A 22,739-nucleotide genomic window follows, 5' to 3' on the forward strand; every position below is an offset into this window, starting at 1 on the left:
TAAAATAAATAATGGACTAACGTTTCACCGGCGCATTCATCTCACTGCCGCCTGAGTGTGACTCTCTCTCTCGCTATATTATGGATATATAACTATTCTTTCCCTCTCTCTCTCTCTCATATATCTCACAGTTCACACACGTTATACATTCGCGTCTGTGAGTAGATCGGCGACCCGTTTCCTACCTGCTGCTCCATCTGTCTGTCAAACCTCCACCTCGGTCATTTTATTATTTAATATCTCCGACCGACGGCGACAGTCAATGAGAGTCAAGCTCGGCTATATTAATTAGGTGGCTAACACAACTAGCCTGCAACATAAAACCTCTACTGCAGAGAGAACACATGTTTGCAGTTGCCTGATGATCAGTTGTCACTTGTCACTCTTGTGGTGTTTCCCCATCTCCCTTCTTCCATAAAGGATATAATATGTCCACGTGCGTCGTGCACAACTCCACTCATCTAGTAAGTTGTAAACATTGCCAACATGCATCGCGCCCGTTCTTTTAACGAGCCGTGTGTTACCATAGCGTTGTTTTACTTTATACATACACACACACACACACACACACACACACACACACACACACACACACACACACACACACACACACACACACACACACACACACACACACACACACACACACACACACACACACACACACACACACACACACACACACACACACACACACACACACACACACACACACACACACGATTCTGCATCGATGTGGTGATGTGACATTACGGACATAATCGATGCGTTTGCTGTTGATTTTCCTCTGAAGGCATTCCAGCCTTCCAGGCAATGTTACCTGTTAGCTAAGCTTCATGCGTTAGCTTTCTGCTTCTGACTGGGACAGCGACTAGTCTGGGACAGATCGAGTGACTGACAGTCATAAAGTCATTATTTCGTAAAAACAATTTCAAAGCGGAGATTTGATTCGGAGAGTCTCTTGCTCTCTTCATCTGTGATTTACAACAGCTGGTCATCACAATACATCGCGGATGCGTTCGCGCACCTCTCCCGTACACTCTCAGTAACGTTAAAGGTTACTTTAGTAACCACGGTTGTATATATAAATTGAACGAAATACCTTTCGTTTATGGGTAGGTTTCCTTCAAAACCTAGCTGCAGAACATTATTTTATGTACTCCCAGGACAGAAAATTCTAGAATTTTCGCTGTCCTGGGCTCTAAGGGTGACGTAGGAAGCCACGCCTATCCCGTATAGATACCTGCGTGGCTACGTCAGCCCTCATTCGGAACTTTTCTTCTGCTTTAGAGAACAGAAGGGCGTTCCACGAAAGGTATTTCGTTCAATTTATATATACAACCGTGGTTACTAAAGTAACCTTTAACGTTGTATTATATAGAAATTTCACGAAATACCTTTCGTTTATGGGACTTTATGAACTCCCGTGACCTGAACTTCCAGTGGGTCCCAGGTAAACCTTTTGGGAGGGGCTCGGACCCTTTTGGGTCCAGAGCCTAGTCCTTGTGGAGAGCAGGAGGCAGCGCTATGCTGCCCTGATGCTTTACTGAGCAGCGGCCCCCAAGACCGCGTGCGCTAGCGAAGGCGCTGCCACATCTAGGTTATAGTATGTGGCGAAAGTCGAGGGTGTAGACCAGCTTGCTGCTGTGCAGACTTCCTGAATGGAGACACCCTTGTAGAGTGCCCAGGAAGCTGCCACACCTCTTGTGGAGTGGGCCCTCAGGGCTTGAGGGGAATCCACGCCTTGGCTAGTGTAGGCCAGACGGATGGCTTCCACTATCCAGTTAGAGATAGTGACCTTCGTGACGGGCTTTCCTTTGGTCCTGGCACCCCAGGACACAAAGAGTTGGCTACCTTGTCTGAAGGGAGCCAGTCTATCCGCGTATATGCGTAAAGCTCTGACTGGGCAGAGGCAATTAAGCCTGCTGTCTTCGTCAGAGGAGAACGGCGGGGGATGGAAAGCCTGTAGGTTCACTGGCACACACACTGAGAGAGCATTTTTGGGAATGAAGGCGGGGTTTGCCTTTAGGGTGACCTTGGTCGACCCCTCATCGAACCTCATGCAGTCTGGAGAGATCGAGAGCGCATGTAGGTCGCTGACCCTTTTTGCTGTCGTGAGTGCGATCAGGAGAGCCACCTTCAGGGTTAGGAGCTTGGGGCTCACTGTTTGTAGTGGTTCAAAGGGTGCTGTAGCCAGAGCCTTTAGAACCAGGGACAAATCCCACGAGGGAACGAGGGATCTGCATGTCCTATGTTCCCTGCGTACACCCTTCATGAATTGTTTTACCAGCGGGTGCTTCCACACCGTCTGGTTATCAAAGCCTGGGTGGCAGGCAGAGATTGCCGCCAAATGGACCTTGACTGAGGAGAGGCCTAGACACCTGTCTAGGAGCTCCTGCAGGAATGACAGGACGTCGATCACTGAGGCCTGGTAGGGGACTGTTTGGTCTGGTCTTCGTGAGCACCAATGCTCGAAGACGCGCCAGGCTGTGTCGTAACGGTCCCTTGTTGACTGGGCTCTGCCTTTCTGAATCGTTTCGATTACGTTCGGAGGTAGACCCACGGCAGTCAACATCACCCTTTGACGGGCCAGACCCATAGGTCTAGGTCCTGGGGGTGAGGGTGGAAGATCTCCCCCCTCGCTTGAGAGAGGAGATCCGCTCGAAGGGGAATTCTCCACGGCTGGTCGTAGAGGAGAGGGGTTATTTCCGACCTCCAGACCCCCCACGACGGGGCTATTAGGAGCACCTTCAGACCCTGAGTCCTCACTCTGTCCAGAGTGGGGCTGATGAGGGATAGCGGGGGAAAGGCGTAGAGAAGGGTTTTGGGCCATTGGTGTGACAGAGCGTCTAGCCCCAACGTTGATGGTCCCCTGATTGCGAAGAAGAGGGGACACTTCGTGTTCTCCTCTGTGGCAAAGAGATCCACCTTGGATTTCCCAAACCTGCTCCAGACCTGGGCCACTGCATGAGGGTGTAGTGACCAGTCTGAGTAGCGGAGAGGTCCTCTGGACAGCAGGTCTGCCCCTGTGTTCAGAAGACCTGGGACGTGACACGCTACTATTGAGAGGACGCGTGTGTTGCACCACAGGATCAGTTTCTGAGCCAGTTGATGAAGACGAGGGGACCTGAGTCCACCTTGTCTGTTGATGTAGCACATGGCCGTGGTGTTGTCTGTCCTGACTAGGACATGGCAACCCAGGATGCGCTGCTCGAAGTGTTTCAGGGCGAGGAAGACTGCCATGAGCTCTAAGTAATTTATGTGAAGGGCACGTAGTGGCCCCGACCATAAACCTCTGGCTGTGAGTCCTTCCATCGTGGCTCCCCAGCCTGTCATGCTGGCGTCTGTAGTGATGACTTTCCTGATCAGAGGCTTTCCCATGGGGACGCCCTCTGAGAGGGTTTTCCTGTCTGACCACCATTGAAGGGCTAGTATGCATTGTGATGTTACTGTTACCTTCTGGTGCCGACGGTGCATTGGTACATGTAGAGAGCCTATCCATCGTTGGAAAGGTCTCATATGTAGCCTTGCTAGGCGGATTAAATAGACCGCAGAGGCCATTAACCCCGCCATCCGGAGGCATGCATGAAAAGGAATCGAGCGTCCCCTTTTGAATGACGTCACGCACTGCAGTGTTGCGTCTATTCTCTCTTGGCTCAGGCGGGCCGTGTAAGAGATTGAGTTCAGTGTTATGCCTATAAAGTCTATTGACTGTGTTGGCATAAGCATGCTCTTCTCGTGGTTTATTATAAACCCAAGCGAGTCGAGGTGGCTGAGCACACGATGTGTGTGCGACAGTGCTTCTCGTGGAGAGTCTGCAAGTAGGATCCAGTCGTCTACGTATGTAGCGAGACGGATCCCTTGCTGTCGGAGCGGAGCGATAGCTGCCGCGGTGCACTTTATGAAGACTCTGGGACTCAGTGACATTCCGAAGGGAAGGACTGTGTACTCGTACACTTTTCCTCTGAACCCGAAGCGCAGAAATTTTCTGTGCGGCGGGTAAATCGGAATGTGGAAATATGCGTCTTGCAGGTCTATCGACGTAAACCAGTCCCCTTCGCGAATTAGGCGTAGGAGGACTGGTGGAGTAAGCATTTTGAATCGCAGCTTTTTTAAGTGACGATTCAATGCCCTCAGGTCTAGAATGGGACGGAGTCCGCCCCCCTTTTTCTTTACCAAGAAATAGCGGGAGTAAAAACCGTTCATTGATTGGTCGAGGGCCACCTCTGTGATGGCGCCTTTCTGCATTAATGAATTGATTTCCTCTTGCAGAATGGCGGCCTTTTGCCCGCTCGCTTCTGAGAAAATAATTTTCCTGGAAGTGGGCGGTTTCGAGGCGAACTGAAGCCTGTATCCTGTCTGAATTGTACGGATTATCCACGGGGAAGCCCCGGATATCCGCCATTGTGACAGATGACGTGACAAAGGGTTCCCTGTGCTTGTCAGCGTGGTGCATGGCTTGCCTAGGGGAAGACTTACTTTGTGTGAAATGTCTCCCTCTAGTGAATTTTTTCGGTATTGAGTTTGGAAAAAATTGGCGTGGAGTTTTTGGACTGTGACAGCTAAAGCTGTCACAGTGTGGGTTATCTTTCCCACTGGGCCTATGCCCTTCAGAGTTGGTTTTATTGTTTTTTGTGTTTTTTGTTTTTTTGTTTTCTTTATTGAACAACGTGGAAAAACATACACATGTGAATTGCACATAACAATTTTGGGGGTCTGTACAACGGTGCTCACAGCACTGTGTACAGGCCCCCTTAAGCGCTTCAGCGCAGGCTCTGAGGTGAGATCTGTGATCCCCACCTCTGGCCTTGAACTCTGAGTGTGGTGGGGAAGATGACCCGGCCCGGGCAGGTCATTTGCGCTTCCCCTGGCCTCGGCCTCTGGGAGCGCTCCTGGCCTTGTAGGGCGGCGGAGAGGTGCGGCGGTCTGCTCTGCCTCGGCCTGCAGGCTGTCGCTGTCTATCTCCGCTCCGGTCCTGGGACCTGGGTTTGTCATCGGTCTTGGCCTTCCAGGGTGCCTTCTTAGCCTTGGGGCGGCCTACCGGGGCGGCCTGGTTGGCCAGCGGTTCGAGCGCCTTCATCGTCTTGGTGGAGGACTCGAGCTGTTGGATGGTCTCTGACATTTTGGCCAGAGCGTCCTTAAACATACTGTCTGGGTGGATATTTCCAGCCACAAACTCTTTCTTTGTCTCCAGGGAGATGGCGCTGGTCTGATCGACCCAACGCCATCTCTCCTGGAGGATGGAACATGCCATTGCCTTGGCGTTGTGGAGAGTGGAGTCCCTCTGGAGGGTGGCCATCTCGTGATTCAAGCGGCGTAACTCGGCCAGGTCTTCTGGCAGTTCCGCTAGCTGGACTTTAATGGACTTCTGTCCCATCTCAATGAGGAGGCTCTTCATGGAACCCTGGAGAAGTGCTCCTGCATTGAGGGCCTTCGCCACGAATGACATGTGTGCATACTGCCACTTGTTCAGTTTTGAGGCTTCCCTCACGCTGCTGGACAGGAGCTGCGGTTCCTTTACGTGGTGATCCACTCTAGGAGCTGCAGGGTTGGCCAGGTAGGCCGCTATAGCCTTGTCCATAGCTGGCATGAAGTCTATGGCGAGGGTTTGTTTATCTGGTATGTCGTTGGGCCCCTTGGCGCTGGCCTTGGGAAAATCCACCTTCAGGAGGGGTTCGTCCCAGGCGTGCATCATGGCCTCCTCGAAGCCCTGTGCCATAGGGAGCTTCTGTCTTCTAGGTGCAGGGGGGGGGGCGGACTCATCAGTCCTGCCTTCCCATGGTAGTACCTTGACAGTTGACTTAGGCCATGTGTGGTTACAACGTGCACTAGCCTTCCTGTATATCTCGTAAATATTGGAGTCATCCATGGGGGGTACAGGAGGCGGGGGGACAGGAGCCCTGGCTTGCTGGTGCTCCTGTATTTCCATGGCATCCAGGTCGTCGAAGGGGCGACGAGTGGTGCTGACGTAGTCCCCGGGGGAGAGGTCATCATGGCCATCTCGCTCGTCCGCGTAGGCCTCGTCCAGGACGTGGTAGTCCTGGAGTTGCTCCTGGAAGGAAGGGAGCTCGTCATCACGAAGCTCCCCTTCCTCCCTGGTAGTCCAATGCTCCCCACCGGGAGACATTGCGCGGTCTGGGGAAGGGTCCAGGCGGTCCACCATATAGCTGGGTGCAACAGCAGGCTGTCTGCGTCTAGCTGTATGTCTGGGCGGGCACTCAATGGTGGCCTGCACGACGTGTTGTCGAGCACGTGGAGCTGGGGAAGAGCGGCGCGGTGCGAAGGTATCCCTTGGCCTCGCGCCATGAGCCTCGTAATCAGTGGCCTCGTGAGCCCTGGTTGCAGAGGCTGAAGTAGCGTACCTGTCTCGGCTAGCGCCGGCAGGTGCTGCTCTTGAAGAGGAGGCTCCGGTTGGGGCTCTGTTGCCCGAGTAGTCGAGCCTCTGTCTCGGGGTAGCTCGTTGTCCCTTTGGCGGGACTTGTATGCGAGCTCGTCGCGGGGGAGGAGTGGGGCTCCTCTCTCGGAGTCCGTGGGCGGCAAAGTTGTCATAATACCTTTGGACACGTCCGAGCCTGTTGTTTAGGACGTCGTCGTCCATTTCCTCACAATGGAGGCAAACGGGACCGATTTCCTCCATGGACTCACGGGTGTGGGTGAGGCCGAGACAATACATGCACTCGTCATGCCCGTCTTTGCCCGACATCGTGTTCCCGCATCCCCAGGTGGAGCACGTCTTTTGTTTGGGGCCTTCTTGACAGTCGGCGGGCACCGGCTGTCGTCGATGGCGTCTTTCCCCGGGCTGGGTCTCCCTCGTCAGCGACATGGTTGCTTGTAGAGAGAGGAGTCCGGGTGCTTAACAGCCACAGGTTTATCTTCCTCGTGGCGTGTAATAGTAGACCACAGGCGTATCTGCCTAGTAGCGCTAAGCTAACTATCGATAGCTTTAAGCTAACAAACGCTAGCTTTAGCGAGAGAGAAAAGAGGCGCGAGCTGTTTTTTCGACAAGCTAGCGTAGCAACAAGTTGCCTAGAACTCACTTGTGTCGAAGTTCGGCTTTTTTTCTCGAGAAGTATCCTTCTGTTTGCTTCGAGAGTGTGCCAGAGATCTCACGGTCCTAAAGAATTAATCTCTCGGCCGAGTTTGCGAGATATATTACCCTGCACACACTGGAATGTTAAAGTTCGTTCTCGCAGCTTAGCAGAAGAAAAGTTGAATGAGGGCTGACGTAGCCACGCAGGTATCTATACGGGATAGGCGTGGCTTCCTACGTCACCCTTAGAGCCCAGGACAGCGAAAATTCTAGAATTTTCTGTCCTGGGAGTACATAAAATAATGTTCTGCAGCTAGGTTTTGAAGGAAACCTACCCATAAACGAAAGGTATTTCGTGAAATTTCTATATAATACAACCTCAGTAGTTAATTTAACTCTGAGTCAGAGTTAAATGAACACTCGTGTTTTTAGTGTGTAAAAACCTCAATGAGAAGTGCCCTTCTCAGAAAGTCCCACTCCCTAGTATAATTAGGGTAGGCTATAGGCTACTATATTTTTATTGTCCATTTTAAGTGACAAAGCACCCATAGGTTTTTAGTTCTGCTTGGGGGGAAAACAGTGTCATCATATTAGGACTTGAAATAATAAATATGTTCATTCAGTCAGAACTATTCTGGGTTTTGTTTTAATAGTCATGATAATGAATAATGATATACTCTGTATTTGGTTAAGTCAAAGCTATGTTAAATCCATCTTTGCCCACTACTAGTATTTGTTACCTTCAGGTGTGCTAATACTACACAGATTAATATACATTTACAAATAGCCTATATCTTTATAATTTTTTATATATATAATATATTTGAATTTATTATCAGTTATCGGTCTTGAGAAGCAGGATGTTACCAATATTGGTTAAAAAAAGTAATGGTGATGGGCCATGGTGGTCTGCTGGCCCTGCAATATGAGTACTTTTACTTGTAGTACTTTAAGTACATTTTGATGCCGAAACTTTTGTACTTTTACTCAAGTACATTTTCAATTCCATACTTTTACTTGTAACGGAGTAGTTTTAAATTGCAGTATTGGTACTTTTACTTAAGTAAAACAATTGAGTACTTTTTCCACCACTGTATGCCTATCTGTTGGCCAGGTATAGTAGTGACTCATCACAACCAAAATGGTGCACCCCCCGAATTTGCATACCAAAGGTGCGAGGTTTGCAAGCCCTATTGCTGCTTACCTTATAGAGGCTCATGAGTTCTGTAGCAGTGTACTCCTTGGTCTGGTTAAGAGGTTTGAAGCAGATGTCACCAGGGGGTTTAGCTGTGTAGGTGAAGGGGCCTGAGATGGTGTCCAGGTCATGGGTTCCAATGGCCACCAATGCCCTTTTCCTGGAAGCCATTTATGAGTTCAAAATATCTCAGTTAACGCAAACATGATAAGAGGAACAAATATGGATTCCAGACCTTTCCCCGCTTCTATTTTCTCAAGATGATATCTAATGGACTCTAAACTGACTTTGGATAGCTAAATGGACATGATGTAAATGTCCAGTCAAGCAAACGGAACTTAAGAAACCCCTTTATTTAGAATATTTTAGGGCTTCATGTCTATGTTTGTACTGGTTTGAAAAGGAAAAACACTTTGGTAGCACTCAGGAAATGGTCATGATCACATGCTTTTCACAAACCACATTCCACAAGACTTCATACCAAAGGGAAATCCCATCACATCCATAATAGGCATGTGTTGAGACTCAGAGTTGTGTTGGGGGCCACAGGGGTAAAGAAACAAAGAAAGTGTTCATTTAACTCTGAGAGTGTAAAAAGGAGGACTGAGGGTCTGAGGATTTTACTAGCATGCAAAGGTGATGGTGATGTAGAGGTATCATGTCCGACCTGCAGATGTTCTGGTGGAGTTTGTCCTGGAGTTCGATGAAACTGTCATATCGCTCCTGGGTGAAGGTAATGTCCCTCAACACAGCTGCCACAGCATGGGGTCGCACTGCTGCTGTCTGCACAGGCACACACAGGACAGCTCAATTAGGACCTCAGCTACATATGGAAGTGACCCAGATTCTAACCAGCTAACAAAATATGAGCTGCCTTACAGTTGGCTAATATATTGCATATGGCATACCAGTAATATGCTTTATATAAAGCAGTGGTTCTCAAGCGGGGTCCAGGGAACCCTTACATGTCTATATGAATGAATGAATGAAATTTGTATTTCCGGGTCATGCCACCATTTTGGCCCATCCCATGGGATTATATGACATATTATACAAAATAAAAAGAAAACAACTGACATTAACAATCCATCCTGTACAGTATACCAAAATAAGTGTACAAAATAAATGAAATTTAATGGACCCTGTACACACCCTGTAGGCCTGTACACACTCAAGAGTTACGGGAGTCCTTGGACATAAGTTTGGGAACCACTGGACATAAAGCCTTTGTTTTTCAAGTAAAAGAGTAGATTTCCAAGTATTCCACCCACCTCCTGAGAGATGATCAGCCTCTGGGGCTCTCCGCTGGCTGGCCTCACACGCCTGTAGCGAGGGGCCTCCATCCTGGAACAAAGACGCAACATCAGTACAGCCACAAAAGCAACATTCAAGCATCAAGTATTATAATGACGAGCCCCCAAAATAAAGCGTACCGCACAACTCTAAACAAAGTCCAACTCACTTGTCCTTGAAGACCTGTAGTCCACGGACCAGGCCCTCCAGACACAACAAGTCATAGCGGTTAGCCGGCACATCAATCTTGTACAGTATGACATCAGATGCCTCTGACGCCTTGGATCCGCCCTGCTCGCGGCTTATTAACTCCTTCTCAGAGGTCTGTGTTGAGGTAAGACATGTGAATATTTAGGCAACACAGTATGTGGCATGTTGATATTAGATATTCTCTTTCCAGAAAATGTGTCTTGAGGCGTTTCTGCTTAATTAGACAGAAAACCAGAGACAGGAAAACTGTTGGCAGAGAGAAAGGATAACATGACACAAGTCATAAACCGAATTTGAGCAGGGCAGCACACCGTAATTAAATCTGTGCTTAGGTGGAATGCATACCAACTGGTTGAGCCAGCAGGGTGGCCGATATATTATGTTATCATAAATAACAGTGTTGTGATTGATCCAGGAAATTACAAGAGAATTATTAAAAGATGACAAATGACAATATGGAAAATTTGACACTGGTCCTCCGGCTCCGGGTTAGTGGCAGGGCTCGAGATTAACGGCGTCCCGACGTCCCGGGGACTGTAAAATATCTATTTGGGACTTAAATGTATCTCATTCGGGACGGTTTCGGGACTAGAGGAGTTTTTACACTGAAAATGTGCATATCGTGTGCAGCGAGGAGCAGCATGAGACTAGCAGCGCTGCAAAGACTTTTTGCAGTGCCGTCAGACAAGTTGACAACAACAACGCACACACTACTATTCACCCAAAGGAATCAAGTAGCCGCTTATATCGCTTTTGCTTTTAGATTTAAAAACTATCGGTTGGAAGCGTGGATAAAACCATGGTTGTGTGCTACAGAAAAGTTGCTAGCTGGCATCGACATTAAATAATATGTTGGTATATATCCTCTGAAGCAACAGATGTTTTCTAATGCTCAGATTGTTCTGGAATTGCTGCCCCAACACTGTGGAATGCACACCCCAAAACACTCCCATTCCACAGTTTTTATTGATTGTATTCCTTCGTCTTAGTGTTCCACCTAATTTAGACATTTGAGTATGCATAGACTACCTGCATTGCTGCACGTTTATCTGTTGGTCTTGATCAAGTAGCCTACACCAAAGTTGTATAAGCTACTGTAGTCACTATTCATTGATTCACTGGTATACCAAAATAACAAAATCCATTTGAAAATAAATATCACAGTTCATATCACTGTTCTCAGGTCGAATATTGATATGCGATTAAAATGTGATTAATTTAGATTTATTAATTACAAAGGCTCTAATTAATTCGATTAACATTTTTAACCAAGCACTATTTTTCATCTGGGAGCATTTTGACTAAATCAGTGTATTTTCTCTATCTACAGAAGAAACATGAAGCCAAACAAATAATATACTGCATGTATTGTATTTCAATAGAGCACCGAAGTCCTGACGTCACTGTCAGTAGAGGGCGTCAGTCCCCAGGTTCGTGTACTTTTTATTTGCATTGTAATCTCCATAGGGGGATTTTAGATCGCCTCATATAAGAACTGTGTTTGAAAAATAAACCGATCACCCCGGCCTTTTCACTCATATGGATATGAAGCATCGACTGAAGGTGGAACTGTACAAATATACCCAAAGAGTAACAAAATAAGCGTTAGAAACGATTCAAACAAACCAGAGACTACATTTCCGGGTAGGCAGGGTGGCTGCATCTGCCCGTCGCACAACAGAAACCGAATGTTAATTACGTTTATTTTTATTTTATTGATATTTAATGTTTCGTGGTTAGTACGAGTCGAGTCACCACCAGTTGAGCTTACGTCAACGAGGAATCTCAGGAACGCAATGTGTTGACAGCTGGGCATGACGTATATTAGCAGCGACAAGGCAATGTCGCCGACATTGCCTTCATATGTAGTTTCAAGGCTTTTGCGGCCACATTAATTCCATTTTCTCCAGAAACTGGCTGTATCAAATATGACTGGACATCATTAACGACGCACAGCCACTCCCCTGACAGAAAGGCTGGGGTGGTCGGTTTATTTTTCAAACACAGTTCTTATATGAAGCGACCTAAAATCGCCCTATGGAGATTTCACTGCAAATAAAAAAATACATGAACCTGTGTATAGGCGCCCTCTACTGAAAGTGACGTCAGACTTCGGTGCTCTAGCGAGTTTTTCGATGACGTCTCACTCTTGTGCGTCACCGAGGAGAGCCCAGGAGGCGCGCCTGGGCTATACAGCCATGCGATCTGTTCTCGTATCAATAATTAAATAAAAGTACCCCATTCAGATTTAATATCATATTCTGCAGCGCAGCACACGGACAGCCGTCGGCTCTGTCTTGTTTGATCCAATATGATAATCGGGCTCACGTAACAAAGCTCGCGTAAAAAGCAGTAATAGAATATAGAGCATTTATAGAAAATAAAGTTAGAAAGTGGGATAAAAAAAATAGCTAAAAACCAGCAATATGTTTCGACCTCAGAGGTCTTCATAAGGGCGAAAGTTATAAAATGCTCCACCAGGCCAGGTTGCCTACTGCCTAGTAGTGGGCCCACACACCAGTTTAGAAGGCAGTCAGCCAATTGGAATGGAATCAGAAAAAATGTGACATTTGTATCAGATTTTGACAAAATGAGTACTTGTAGTTAAGTATAGAAAGTAAGGCCGCCGCCTTTAGCTACAAAGTATAAAGTAAACACTGATTTACAAGTGTGTGCTCCTCTCAGGCAGGTCGTTCCACTGTCAGGGTGCTCCTCTGACAACAAAGTGACAGTGTCACAGTCACAGTGACCCTAACCAGTGAGGTGACAAGGTTCAAGGTTCAGTTCATTTAACTGAGAGTGTACAAATGGAACCAAATGGACCCTTACAATTCCATTTTGTTCCATTTGTACACTCTCAGCGTTAAATTAACTCATTAATTATTATACATTATAGCTACAGGAAGTACAGAAATCATCTTAATACTGTTAAAGGTAAGTGTTTTTTTTGTTAAAACTAAATGTTTATTAAAAAGTCAAAGCTCAATATTCTGTTTTAGTGTTTGTTCGTTAACAGAGGTCTCCCGTCTCTCTAAACTCTAATAAACAGAAAATGACTTTCATGTGGGTTGCAAATGTCACCATATCAGAGAGTTTCAAATGTGTCTAATCTTTTCTGTGTCATCATCACTTCTAATTTCACTTGTTTATCCTCACAGGTATGAAACTGTTGTCCTGACCTGAAAGTGCATTTTCTGTTTTCTAAAGAGCTGGAGAGATGAGAGTTTAGTGAATAAACGATGTATTGCAATGACTAGTTTGTTCACTTTCAGGGGTCTCCTGTAGTATAACTATAGTACTACTATCGCCGCAAATTGCAACACTAGATTTTTTTAATATAATGGGATGAATCTAGAGTTGCAATACCCTCCATTGACTTAACCTGACTCCGCCAGATGGGGCAGCAGAGAGTACACTGGGTTCCCCCCTCCTCCTCCCATCTGGGAACTCTCAGGCAGACTTGATGCCCGGCCACAAAACGGCCTGGCCAATCAGCGGCAGCTAGAGGCGGGATCAAGGCAGCACTGTGTATAGGCCTTTCAACAACTGAGCGCAAAACGGTCGACAGCCGCGCACGTCTTAAGCTGTGCGCAGCTTATTTTCCAAGTTTTTAGACAGCTGGTGGATGGAAAAGAAGCTCCACCTCCGCGGAAGACTTGCGCGACGGCCAGATTCCCGGAAACGCTCTCCTCTGCGAAAGTCTTCCGCGGAGGTGGAGCTTCTTTTCCATCCACCAGCTTTCTAAAAACTCGGAAAATAAGCTGCGCGCAGCTTAAGACGTGCGCGGCTCTTTCGATAGTGTGGCAGCACCTAGTGCCTGAGAGTTCCCAGATGGGAGCAGGAGGGGGGAACCCAGTGTACTCTCTGCTGCCCCATCTGGCGGAGTCAGGTTACCATTGACTCCCCAATCATCCAAATTGCATTTCCGATCTGCTTGTATTAACAATGTTAAACTCACCAACATTGCAGCTGTAGGGAAAGCTTGAATTATCCTCTTTCAAACTGCAAAGCGTTTGTTTCATAAAAATCCACAGTAGACATGTTATGAGCTACTTTCTGTCAATTTATTATGTGCGCATGATTCTTTTTCAAGAAATTCCATGCTGTGTGTTGGAGTTTGGAAGCGCTTGTCGAAGTAACTGAACGGCCCTGCGTATCACCCGCCTGTTTCGAACTTTCACATAATGGAGGCAGCAGCACGACCCGTTCATAAAAACGAGTGCTTCCAAACTCCACACAACAAAAATATCACAGCATGGAATTTCTTGACAGAAAGTAGCTCATAATAACATGTCTATGGTGGATTTTTAGTTTTAGTTTGAAAGAGGATAATTCAAGCTTTCCCTACAGCTGCAATGGTGGTGAGTTTAACGTTGTTTAATACAAGCAGATCGGAAATGCAATTTGGATCAATGGGATGTCAATAGAGGGTATTGGAATTTGCAACTCTAGATGAATCCCATTATAAAAAAAAGATCTAGTGTTGCAAATAGCGGCTAGTACTATATAACAACAACAACCTATCTTTACTAACAGGGCACTAAATATTAATAGTAATAATAAGACAGAGCTCTCATACAGAGACGCATTCACTTACTATTTCATCCAGCTCCAGGCCAAACTCAAAGCACAGCTCATCAAACTCTTCATCAGCTAAATAAAGAGTAAAAGGGAAAAAATGTCACATAGCCTTATATCATGGGTTTTCAACAGGTGGTCCGTGGACCACTGGTGGTCCGTGGAGGTATTGCATGTGGTCCCTGACCATTAATTTAGTAATGTAGAATTTGTTAATTTGTTTTAAATGTTCTTTCCACTAGTTGAGAAACCGTGAACTGAATGACCTGGTGACCTATGATGAGTCCATCCATGTAGTCATTTACTGACAAGTTGGGAGTTCAAGAAATTCAACAGAGAAAGGGAGTTAGAGTCTCAAGAAGGGGGAAGTGCACCGGATTGTCTGGTTGAGTCATTATTATTATTATTAGGACATTTTACCAGTAGTCAACGGTTGAGAAACAGTGGGATGTATACACATAAAAAATCTGGGGCGAGATGGAATTGGGGCGACCTGACCTGTTACCCACATAGGAAGCAAGTGTAGCAAGTGTTAACAAGTGTTAACACAGCAAGTGTAACACTAGCTTGCACAACATAGCAAGTGTTAACACAATAGTGGTCCCCAGGTTGATTCTAAGTCAGGGTGGTGGTCCCTGGTTCACAATCAGTTGAAAACCCCTGCCTTATATAAACCAGTGTTAGTATGTGATCTGGTGTGATTTGTGATCTGTAATATTAATTTACAAGAGTCAGATAATGATGCAATCACCGAATCACCCCTAAAGCATCCCTCTTGGAACATATCCCAAGTACAGTTTGCTAAATTTTACTCTGCGATCAAAGTCACGGTTACAAGAGCACACCATTGAGTAAAACTGGGTGAATTAATGTAACCGTTGTGATTTACTGTCAGAATGACATAATTGAGTTTAACATAGTTTGTAATCACTACTGCTTCAAGACAGCTAGCTAAGCTCATCCATTCATGGACAGCTGCTATATTTAGCCAACTAGCATGCTAACGAGCTGGCCAAGTTCCGCGACAGCTTTCCCACGGCAAATGAAATGACTATAATCAGAAAACGGAACTTTATTATTTCTACATTCTGTTAAACGGACTTACTATATGTTCTGCCCAATGCGTGGAACAAAAGATCCCTGTTTACACCGACAGTCGGCATGTTGGCTGACAATCCTCCTCAGCACTGCATGGGAAAGGACCCCAACAGACCACTGAAGCTGTCTAGGAGATTGCCTGATTCAAAACCAGAGATTAGGCCATTATGATTTAGGCTACTGTTATTGATATTTTCACATAATAGCTATTTTTCCCCACCACTAACAGGCTGCACATTAAACTTTGGCTGTGCTTGCAAATGAGCCACTGTGTGGTTCACTTTCAAGTTGATGTTGTCTTCAAGACCTGTTATAGCCATGTTATAGCCTACACACATCTAAATAAAATGTATCCCAGTACTGTTGTATCACATTTGCATAATAAATTGCGTGTGTGTGTGTGTGTGTGTGTGTGTGTGTGTGTGTGTGTGTGTGTGTGTGTGTGTGTGTGTGTGTGTGTGTGTGTGTGTGTGTGTGTGCGTGCGTGCTTGCGTGCGTGCGTGCGTGCGTGCGTGCGTGTGTGTGTGTGTGTGTGTGTGTGTGTGAAAGTAGCCTATATGTCCTGCGTGACCTGAAGAAATGTGTGTTATTTGTTTTGGCTTTGAGGCAACAAAATGCACCATGCACAGACAGTGTTTTACCATGCTGTAATAAATAGTGTAGGCTATATTATAAACCCTTAACTCAACAAGTTAAGACCGCAAAAGTAGCAAACATGAATTAATACCAACCAGATCGTCAGGATATGTTTTTATATGCAGATATTTTCCTGTTGATCTTATTAACATTATCTGATTATCATCCCTCTAAACCGATTGAAAATTCCTTCTGATCACACCTGATTGAAGTTATATGAAGACAGAGTTGAACTCAACTTTATTGTCAAGGACAAGGTTGACAGGCTTGGATGTGGAAGTAATTTACCCTACCGTGGGCCACAGCAGCAGACAGTAGCAGAGCTGTGATTATACTGGAGAGCTTCTGTGTGAGCTTCTGTGTGTGTGTGTGTGTGTGTGTGTGTGTGTGTGTGTGTGTGTGTGTGTGTGTGTGTGTGTGTGTGTGTGTGTGTGTCTGTCTGTCTGTCTGTCTGTCTGTCTCTGTGTGTGTGTGTGTGTGTGTGTGTGTGTGTGTGTGTGTGTGTGTGTGTGTGTGTGTGTGTGTGTGTGTGTGTGCGTGTGTGCGTGTGTGCGTGCGTGCGTGCATCTGTCCATGTGAGCAGCATGAAAGAGGAAGAGAGGTCAAAGACAGTGGATTGGAGACCTCCAGGGATGCGTGTGCTGCCTGCCAGAGACTAAGTTGTGAAACATTAAATGTTTCACAAGACAAATTAGACAAATTTTGTCTAATAAATCCAAGTATATTGGCTCATCGAGTTAAGCAAGAAGAATACAGTGTTAGGCCTATATTAAATGTGCAAAGTGTCGCGTGTGTGTGTGTGTGTGTGTGTGTGCGTGCCTGCCTGCCTGCGTGCGTGCGTGCGTGCGTGCGTGCAGGCCCTGTGTGACACTTTGCGACACTTTGCACATTTAATATAGGCCTAACACTGTATTTGTCTTGCTTAACTCGATGAGCCAATATACTTGGATTTATTAGACAAATGTTTCACAACTTTTGGGGCAGCGGTGGCCTAAGGGTTAGAGGAGTGCCCTTGTTGCCGAAAGGTTGCCGGTTCAATTCCCCGGGCGGGCAGGAAAAATCTGGGTGGGGAAGTGATTGTCATCACTCACCCAACACCGCTGAAGTGCCCTTGAGCAAGGCACTGAACCCCCAACACTATCCTACTATACCTGGCACTGCAGTGCCAGGTATCGAGTCGGTCGGACCCACACTTCTCCAGAACCACCACAAAAGGCTCTGGTCAGACTCTGCCAGTGGGCCTAATGAGGCAAACTACTTTCACCTGTGCAATTTACAGTCTCTGCCTCAGTCAATTGAGGCTCAACCAATCAGGCTCTGCCAGTGGGCCAAATTGATTGCCAAGTACACTTTTCAGTTCCCTGTTCTTTCCTTCAGATCCAGCTTCTACATGTATCTCTATTCCTTTCACCTTTCCTGAAAACGACAAATGATGGGAGCTTATAGGCTACGCACATTAATGTCACCCACCTTATTATTATTATTATTTATGTATTTATGTATTTATTTGTGTATTTATTTATTTATTTACCAGTCCCATTGAGATTAAAAATCTCTTTTACAAGGGAGTCCTGGCCAAAACAGCGATCACACAAAGTTTAAAATAAAGTTTAACTTGAAGTTCCAGTTTTGACATAGCTAATGTAGTTATATCATATAGGCCGTGGCACTTGGCAGGCAGGTGTAACTTAAAGCAGTCAGCCTGGTAGTGCAGGTTTTTCCATAAAGATGGTCTTTTTGCGTTACCCACTGCTTTCTCAGACAGATTATTTTCTCTGCCAGTGAACTATCGTTTGTCGAATGTAGTATTTGCTAATCTCTTATAGGCTATATCTATCTAAATCAAACAACTTGAGTTGAGAATGATGGGTGGGCACTGGGTGCGTGTGTGCATGAGCTCCCCGTGACCGCGAGTAACCTCCGTTTCCATCTCGGCGTTACACCGACGTCGGTGACCTGTCGAATCCCGTGACTGCAGAGCACAATAATTCAAGAGTGTCCCAGACACTGTAACCTGGTAGCGCCAGACAGACCATTGAATGACCAACATTTGAGAGACAATTAATTTCGAGGTGGCAGGCTCGTCAGGTTTCCAGACTTTCCACAGTTCCACTTTAGGTTTATTTTGCAACACACTGACACACAGACATTGCTTTCACTTTTAGTTTAATAGTGAAAGGATGAAGGTTCAGAGGCATGATGGCATCACAAGTTTGGTGCATGCATGGTTATCGGTGTAGTTAGTATATCATGTCATATTAATTAATCCTCGCATACCGAGTCACTGAATCCAATAGGTCACAAATGCCGATGAAACCACAGCCCGGCCCCCAGCACGCGCCACCTCACGAGTCCAATCACAGAGCGTGGTTTGTCCCCACCATGACAACGCGCCTGTCACTTCCGGACCGAGATCGCCGGGCGACCAATACAACGGACTGGACCTGGTGCGGGAATTCAATTGCAACCAACACCTTTAAAGGTGGCGTTAAATCCTCTCCGGTTAGAAAACGAAACGAGGCGGGAGACGACATCCATTCTCCCGCAGCCAGCGACACAGAACCGAGGTAAGATTTTTTTTTTTTACGAATGGAACTGGTCTTTATCCTGGACTGCTATACCGGTATGTATTTTCTGCGCCCAGATGTGCTGGATGGATGCTGCACACAGCTGCAGCCTCGGCGGAGCACTTGATAGACCCTGGATGCTCGCTGTTATGTGAGAGTAAAATAAATCATCACAATTAATTTAACTCGGAGCCTGTACAAATGTAACCAAATTAACCTGTCCATTTTGTTACATTTATAACCTAGCCTACATGTAGCCTACATATGTTTACAAATGGATACATGAACACTGAGGATTTTACCATGTTTTGTGTGTAACTGTCGCTCAATATGAGGAATTGTTAGCTCATGCTACTCTTGTGTCTTCTATGTTGTATCACTAAATTGATAATTGGATCCTTTTGGATGCATACATGCTGTTGCAGTGTTGCAAATGGATAAATTAACACTGAGTAACTCAATATGAGGAATTATTATCTCGATGCTTGTCTACTCCATATTCCATACAGAAAATAATAATTGGATGTATTCTATTTTCACAGACGACCCGGTGAATTAATAATGTATAAGTGTCATATGACCCTAACATGGTTCTGTCTGTGAGCAACATGTTGCAGTGATGACCTCCTAAACCGATTTGCATCTTTTTCATTCTCCTTTTGTTCTCTTTTTCGTTCTGCATCCTTAACTCTGTTGTGTTTTACTCACCTGCTGTCACTAACAGACTGTCACTTCATCTTTCATAGCACCTCTGAGGCTGTTTACCGTAACCATGTTTACTCAATTTCCAGGGCACTGCTGCCGTGAGTTGCTTGGCCCATGGTAACGCTTATCAAATTACGGTTGTTCTATTTGCTAGCGCCTGTAACATACACAGAGATGCTATTGTCTCACAAGGATGGTCCGATTTGAGAACACACAGACTCGCTGTGTGTCTTGTCTCATAATATGCCAGGCGGGAAAATATGTGTTTTGAATTAAAAAAGGACTAAACTGCTTCAAAGTAGCTTGTTGCGTGAGGATAAAGTGTAGCTACATATTAGAGAAAACTCTTTTCTTGCATAATCCACTTGTGACTAAGAACTGTCAGCATTCAAATGATGCCCGTGACGCGTTCAAGACACTTCCAGTGAGTATTGTAGTAGCCCTGCCCTAGTGTGTACAGTGAGCATAACATTGGAACATTGCTGGTGAATGGCATGTCTGTCGTGTGTGACGGTGTGTCATTGTGCACAAGCCAGAACAGAACAGAAAATAATCTGACGTCTGGTCTGCATAAATCTACATAATCTCTCCAACTGTGCGCTCACTTTCAGAGAAATCATGCTTAAGACTACTCAGAGCTTTTGCAAGCTGTGATTACACCATTGTTTGGAACGAGCAAATATGTGTAGGTTAGTGTGTGCATGCCTGTGCGCACACACACACACACACACACACACACACACACACACACACACACACACACACACACACACACACACACACACACACACAAAAAGTGTGTGTGTGTGTGTGTGTGTGTGTGTGTGTGTGTGTGTGTGTGTGTGTGTGTGTGTGTGTGTGTGTGTGTGTGTGTGTGTGTGTGTGTGTGTGTGTGTCGGGAGAAGTGGAGTCCCAGACAGACAGGCAGACAGGCAGACAGACAGACAGACAGACAGACAGACAGACAGACAGACAGACAGACAGACAGACAGACAGGCAGACTCACTCACATGTAGCCTACACACATGCAGAGTTGCAGACACATGCCCTCCTGAGGCAACTGCTGGCCCTTGCCCCTGGCAGTGGGACGGTGTTGTGTGCTGGAGTGTGGCATGCCGTCACAATAGCTATGTTGAACTTTCACCACGACTAGCCCGCTTGCATGCATGCCTGCTCAGCTGAGTGGGCTGAGAATGCATCTTGCCACACAAAAGGCCCCATTCACAATCCCTTAAGGAAGCAATAGTTCCCTAACACACACCCACACACCCACCCACACACCCACACATACGCACGCACGCACGCGCAAACACACACACACACACACACACACACACACACACACACACACACACACACACACACACACACACACACACACACACACACACACACACACACACACACACACACACACACAGGCAAACGCTCACCCCACCATGCTGTAGTGTATACGGTATTACTCCATTAATCCAGTGTGTGGAGTGTGTTTGCAAAGCTACTGCCTGTTGCATAAAGCTCACCATTGACTAACTACTGCATACCTTTTCAGCCCTGACTGCTCGCCATTATTCTCCCAGGCTGGGATCAATTCAGTAATGGGATTCTCGATACTCATTTAGTGTATTATTGCAGCAAAACAAACCTATTGCTGAGAGAGAGAGAGAGAGAGAGAGAGAACATGTTTATACTATTTATAATAGTGAAGGAGGGGAAATTGAGGGACAAAGTCAAAAATAGGTAATTCGATTAGAGTGAAAGAGTGAGAGAAGACGAGGCCATGTTAGCCAGATTGCTGGATATCTTGGTGTCACTTTGTCTGACAGGTTGACCAGCACAAAGGACTTAATTGGATTTAACCACTTAAGCCCTATTTTCAAAAATTCTAAAGCTTTCAAAAAGTGTTCAAAATTTGGGAAATTGGAAACACATTGCGCTGCAACACGTTGTGAATTATGATATATTTTTTATGTTCGCCTATAATGTCAAAATAGGGGCCATGTTTAAAGTGGTTAATTAGCCAATTACGTAGACATTAGATTACATTTGTGGTTGTTTTCACTCTGCGTGTGTGTGGGTGTGGGGGTGTGGGTGTGGGTGTGTGTGTGCGCACGCCCGTGTGCGTAGGTGTGTCTGTGCGTGCGTGCATGCGTGTGTTTGCATGACACACACACACACACACACACACCTAGACACTCCTAGACACACCCACAAGAATAGTATAATGAATCAGATTTATGCCCTATCTCTCATAAGACAAACCCCTTAAATTTTGTCATTGTGTGTCTCCTTATCTGCTTTGTGTTATTTAGCGTGACTCATAGTGTGCCACAGCCCACAGCCCAGGCCCTTTCAGCCATCTAGCCTGGCTAATAAGCCAGACCGAATCAGCCGTTGACAAACAAAAAATTGCCTGCCGACGGATTACGGTCTGGAGAGGCTCAATTGTACGCCCATTTCCTACACCAGAGAACTGGTGTGGCCAATCGGGACACGGTATGCATTATGGGCGGGCTTTGGTACATTGACGTTCAATGCTTGAGACCTTTGACTGACAGTAGCTCTGACCAATTGCGTCAAAGAGAAAATGTTTGAACCCGCCCCCCGGGAAACAAGATCCATACACAGCATCTCCAGACTCAAATACCACACGACAGTGTGATTTGAGTCTGGCTTATTAGCCAGGCTATCAGCCATCTGCCTCTAGCTATCATGTATAGTGGCAAGACATTAATCCATATACGATACCAACGATGCAATGATATTACAGAGACTGAAACATCATTTCGTTGTTTTAAAAAATATATATATATCCCACAATTTTGCAACCCATTTTTTCACTCGGTGTCAATTATCTAATGTAATCCTGGGCGCTACACTTCCTCTGCCAACCTGGGGGGGCAGCGGACTGGCCTCATGCTTCCTTCTATGCATGAGGAGTCCAGTCTGCTTCTTTTCACCTGACAGGGGAGAGTTTCCCCGGACGGCCATAGCGTGTGGAAGGAACACATTATTCCGACCAGTTCCTTTCCCCTCCATGGGCACTGATGACGCGGAGGAGAGAACCCAGGACCTTCTAGCTGTGAGGCGACAGCACTACCGGCTGTGCCACCGTGCCCCCTAAAACATCCTTTAGCCTGAGCTTCAAGTATATACACTACTGAGCAGTAGTCACTAAACCATGATTACCGGTTTGATCATTACGGTCATTGAAGTTGATTTCTATCAGCATAGGATTCATGCAGCAAGCTCTTTAGACATGAACCAGTAGCTTTGGATGGCACCTTTGGATAGAACAGCACCTTTCTACGACCATCCACTATAGTCACTCAAATGTGCTCCAGTTGAGAGAGAAACAAGAAATCCATTCTAGAAATGGTGTGGCCTCCTTGTCCAATCTTTAACTATATCATTAGCAAGTTAATAT

At 46.1% G+C, this 22,739-nt stretch overlaps 2 protein-coding genes across 2 annotated transcripts in view; one reads left to right on the forward strand and one right to left on the reverse strand.

Moving 5' to 3' along the window:
- The window catches only part of LOC306931813 (phenylalanine--tRNA ligase beta subunit-like), a 29,442-nt gene extending 13,899 nt beyond the window's left edge, over positions 1–15,543 (reverse strand). Inside the window, exons 1-6 of the mRNA XM_079513423.1 lie at positions 15,412–15,543; positions 14,326–14,381; positions 9,688–9,842; positions 9,497–9,569; positions 8,893–9,008; positions 8,235–8,385 (exon numbers count right to left, since the gene is read on the reverse strand). Coding sequence (XP_079369549.1) covers positions 8,235–8,385; positions 8,893–9,008; positions 9,497–9,569; positions 9,688–9,842; positions 14,326–14,381; positions 15,412–15,469 — 609 coding nt within the window. The 5' untranslated portion in view covers positions 15,470–15,543. The remainder of the gene's footprint in view (positions 1–8,234; positions 8,386–8,892; positions 9,009–9,496; positions 9,570–9,687; positions 9,843–14,325; positions 14,382–15,411) is intronic.
- A 2,918-nt stretch (positions 15,544–18,461) lies between these two features.
- acsl3a (acyl-CoA synthetase long chain family member 3a) overlaps positions 18,462–22,739 on the forward strand; it is a 45,915-nt gene continuing 41,637 nt past the window's right edge. The window contains exon 1 of the mRNA XM_079514614.1: positions 18,462–18,607. The gene's annotated coding sequence lies outside the window, so the exon portion shown is untranslated. The remainder of the gene's footprint in view (positions 18,608–22,739) is intronic.

This window comes from Electrona antarctica (genome assembly GCF_951216825.1).
Source record: "Electrona antarctica genome assembly, chromosome: 11".
NCBI classification, from domain to species: Eukaryota; Metazoa; Chordata; class Actinopteri; order Myctophiformes; family Myctophidae; genus Electrona; species Electrona antarctica.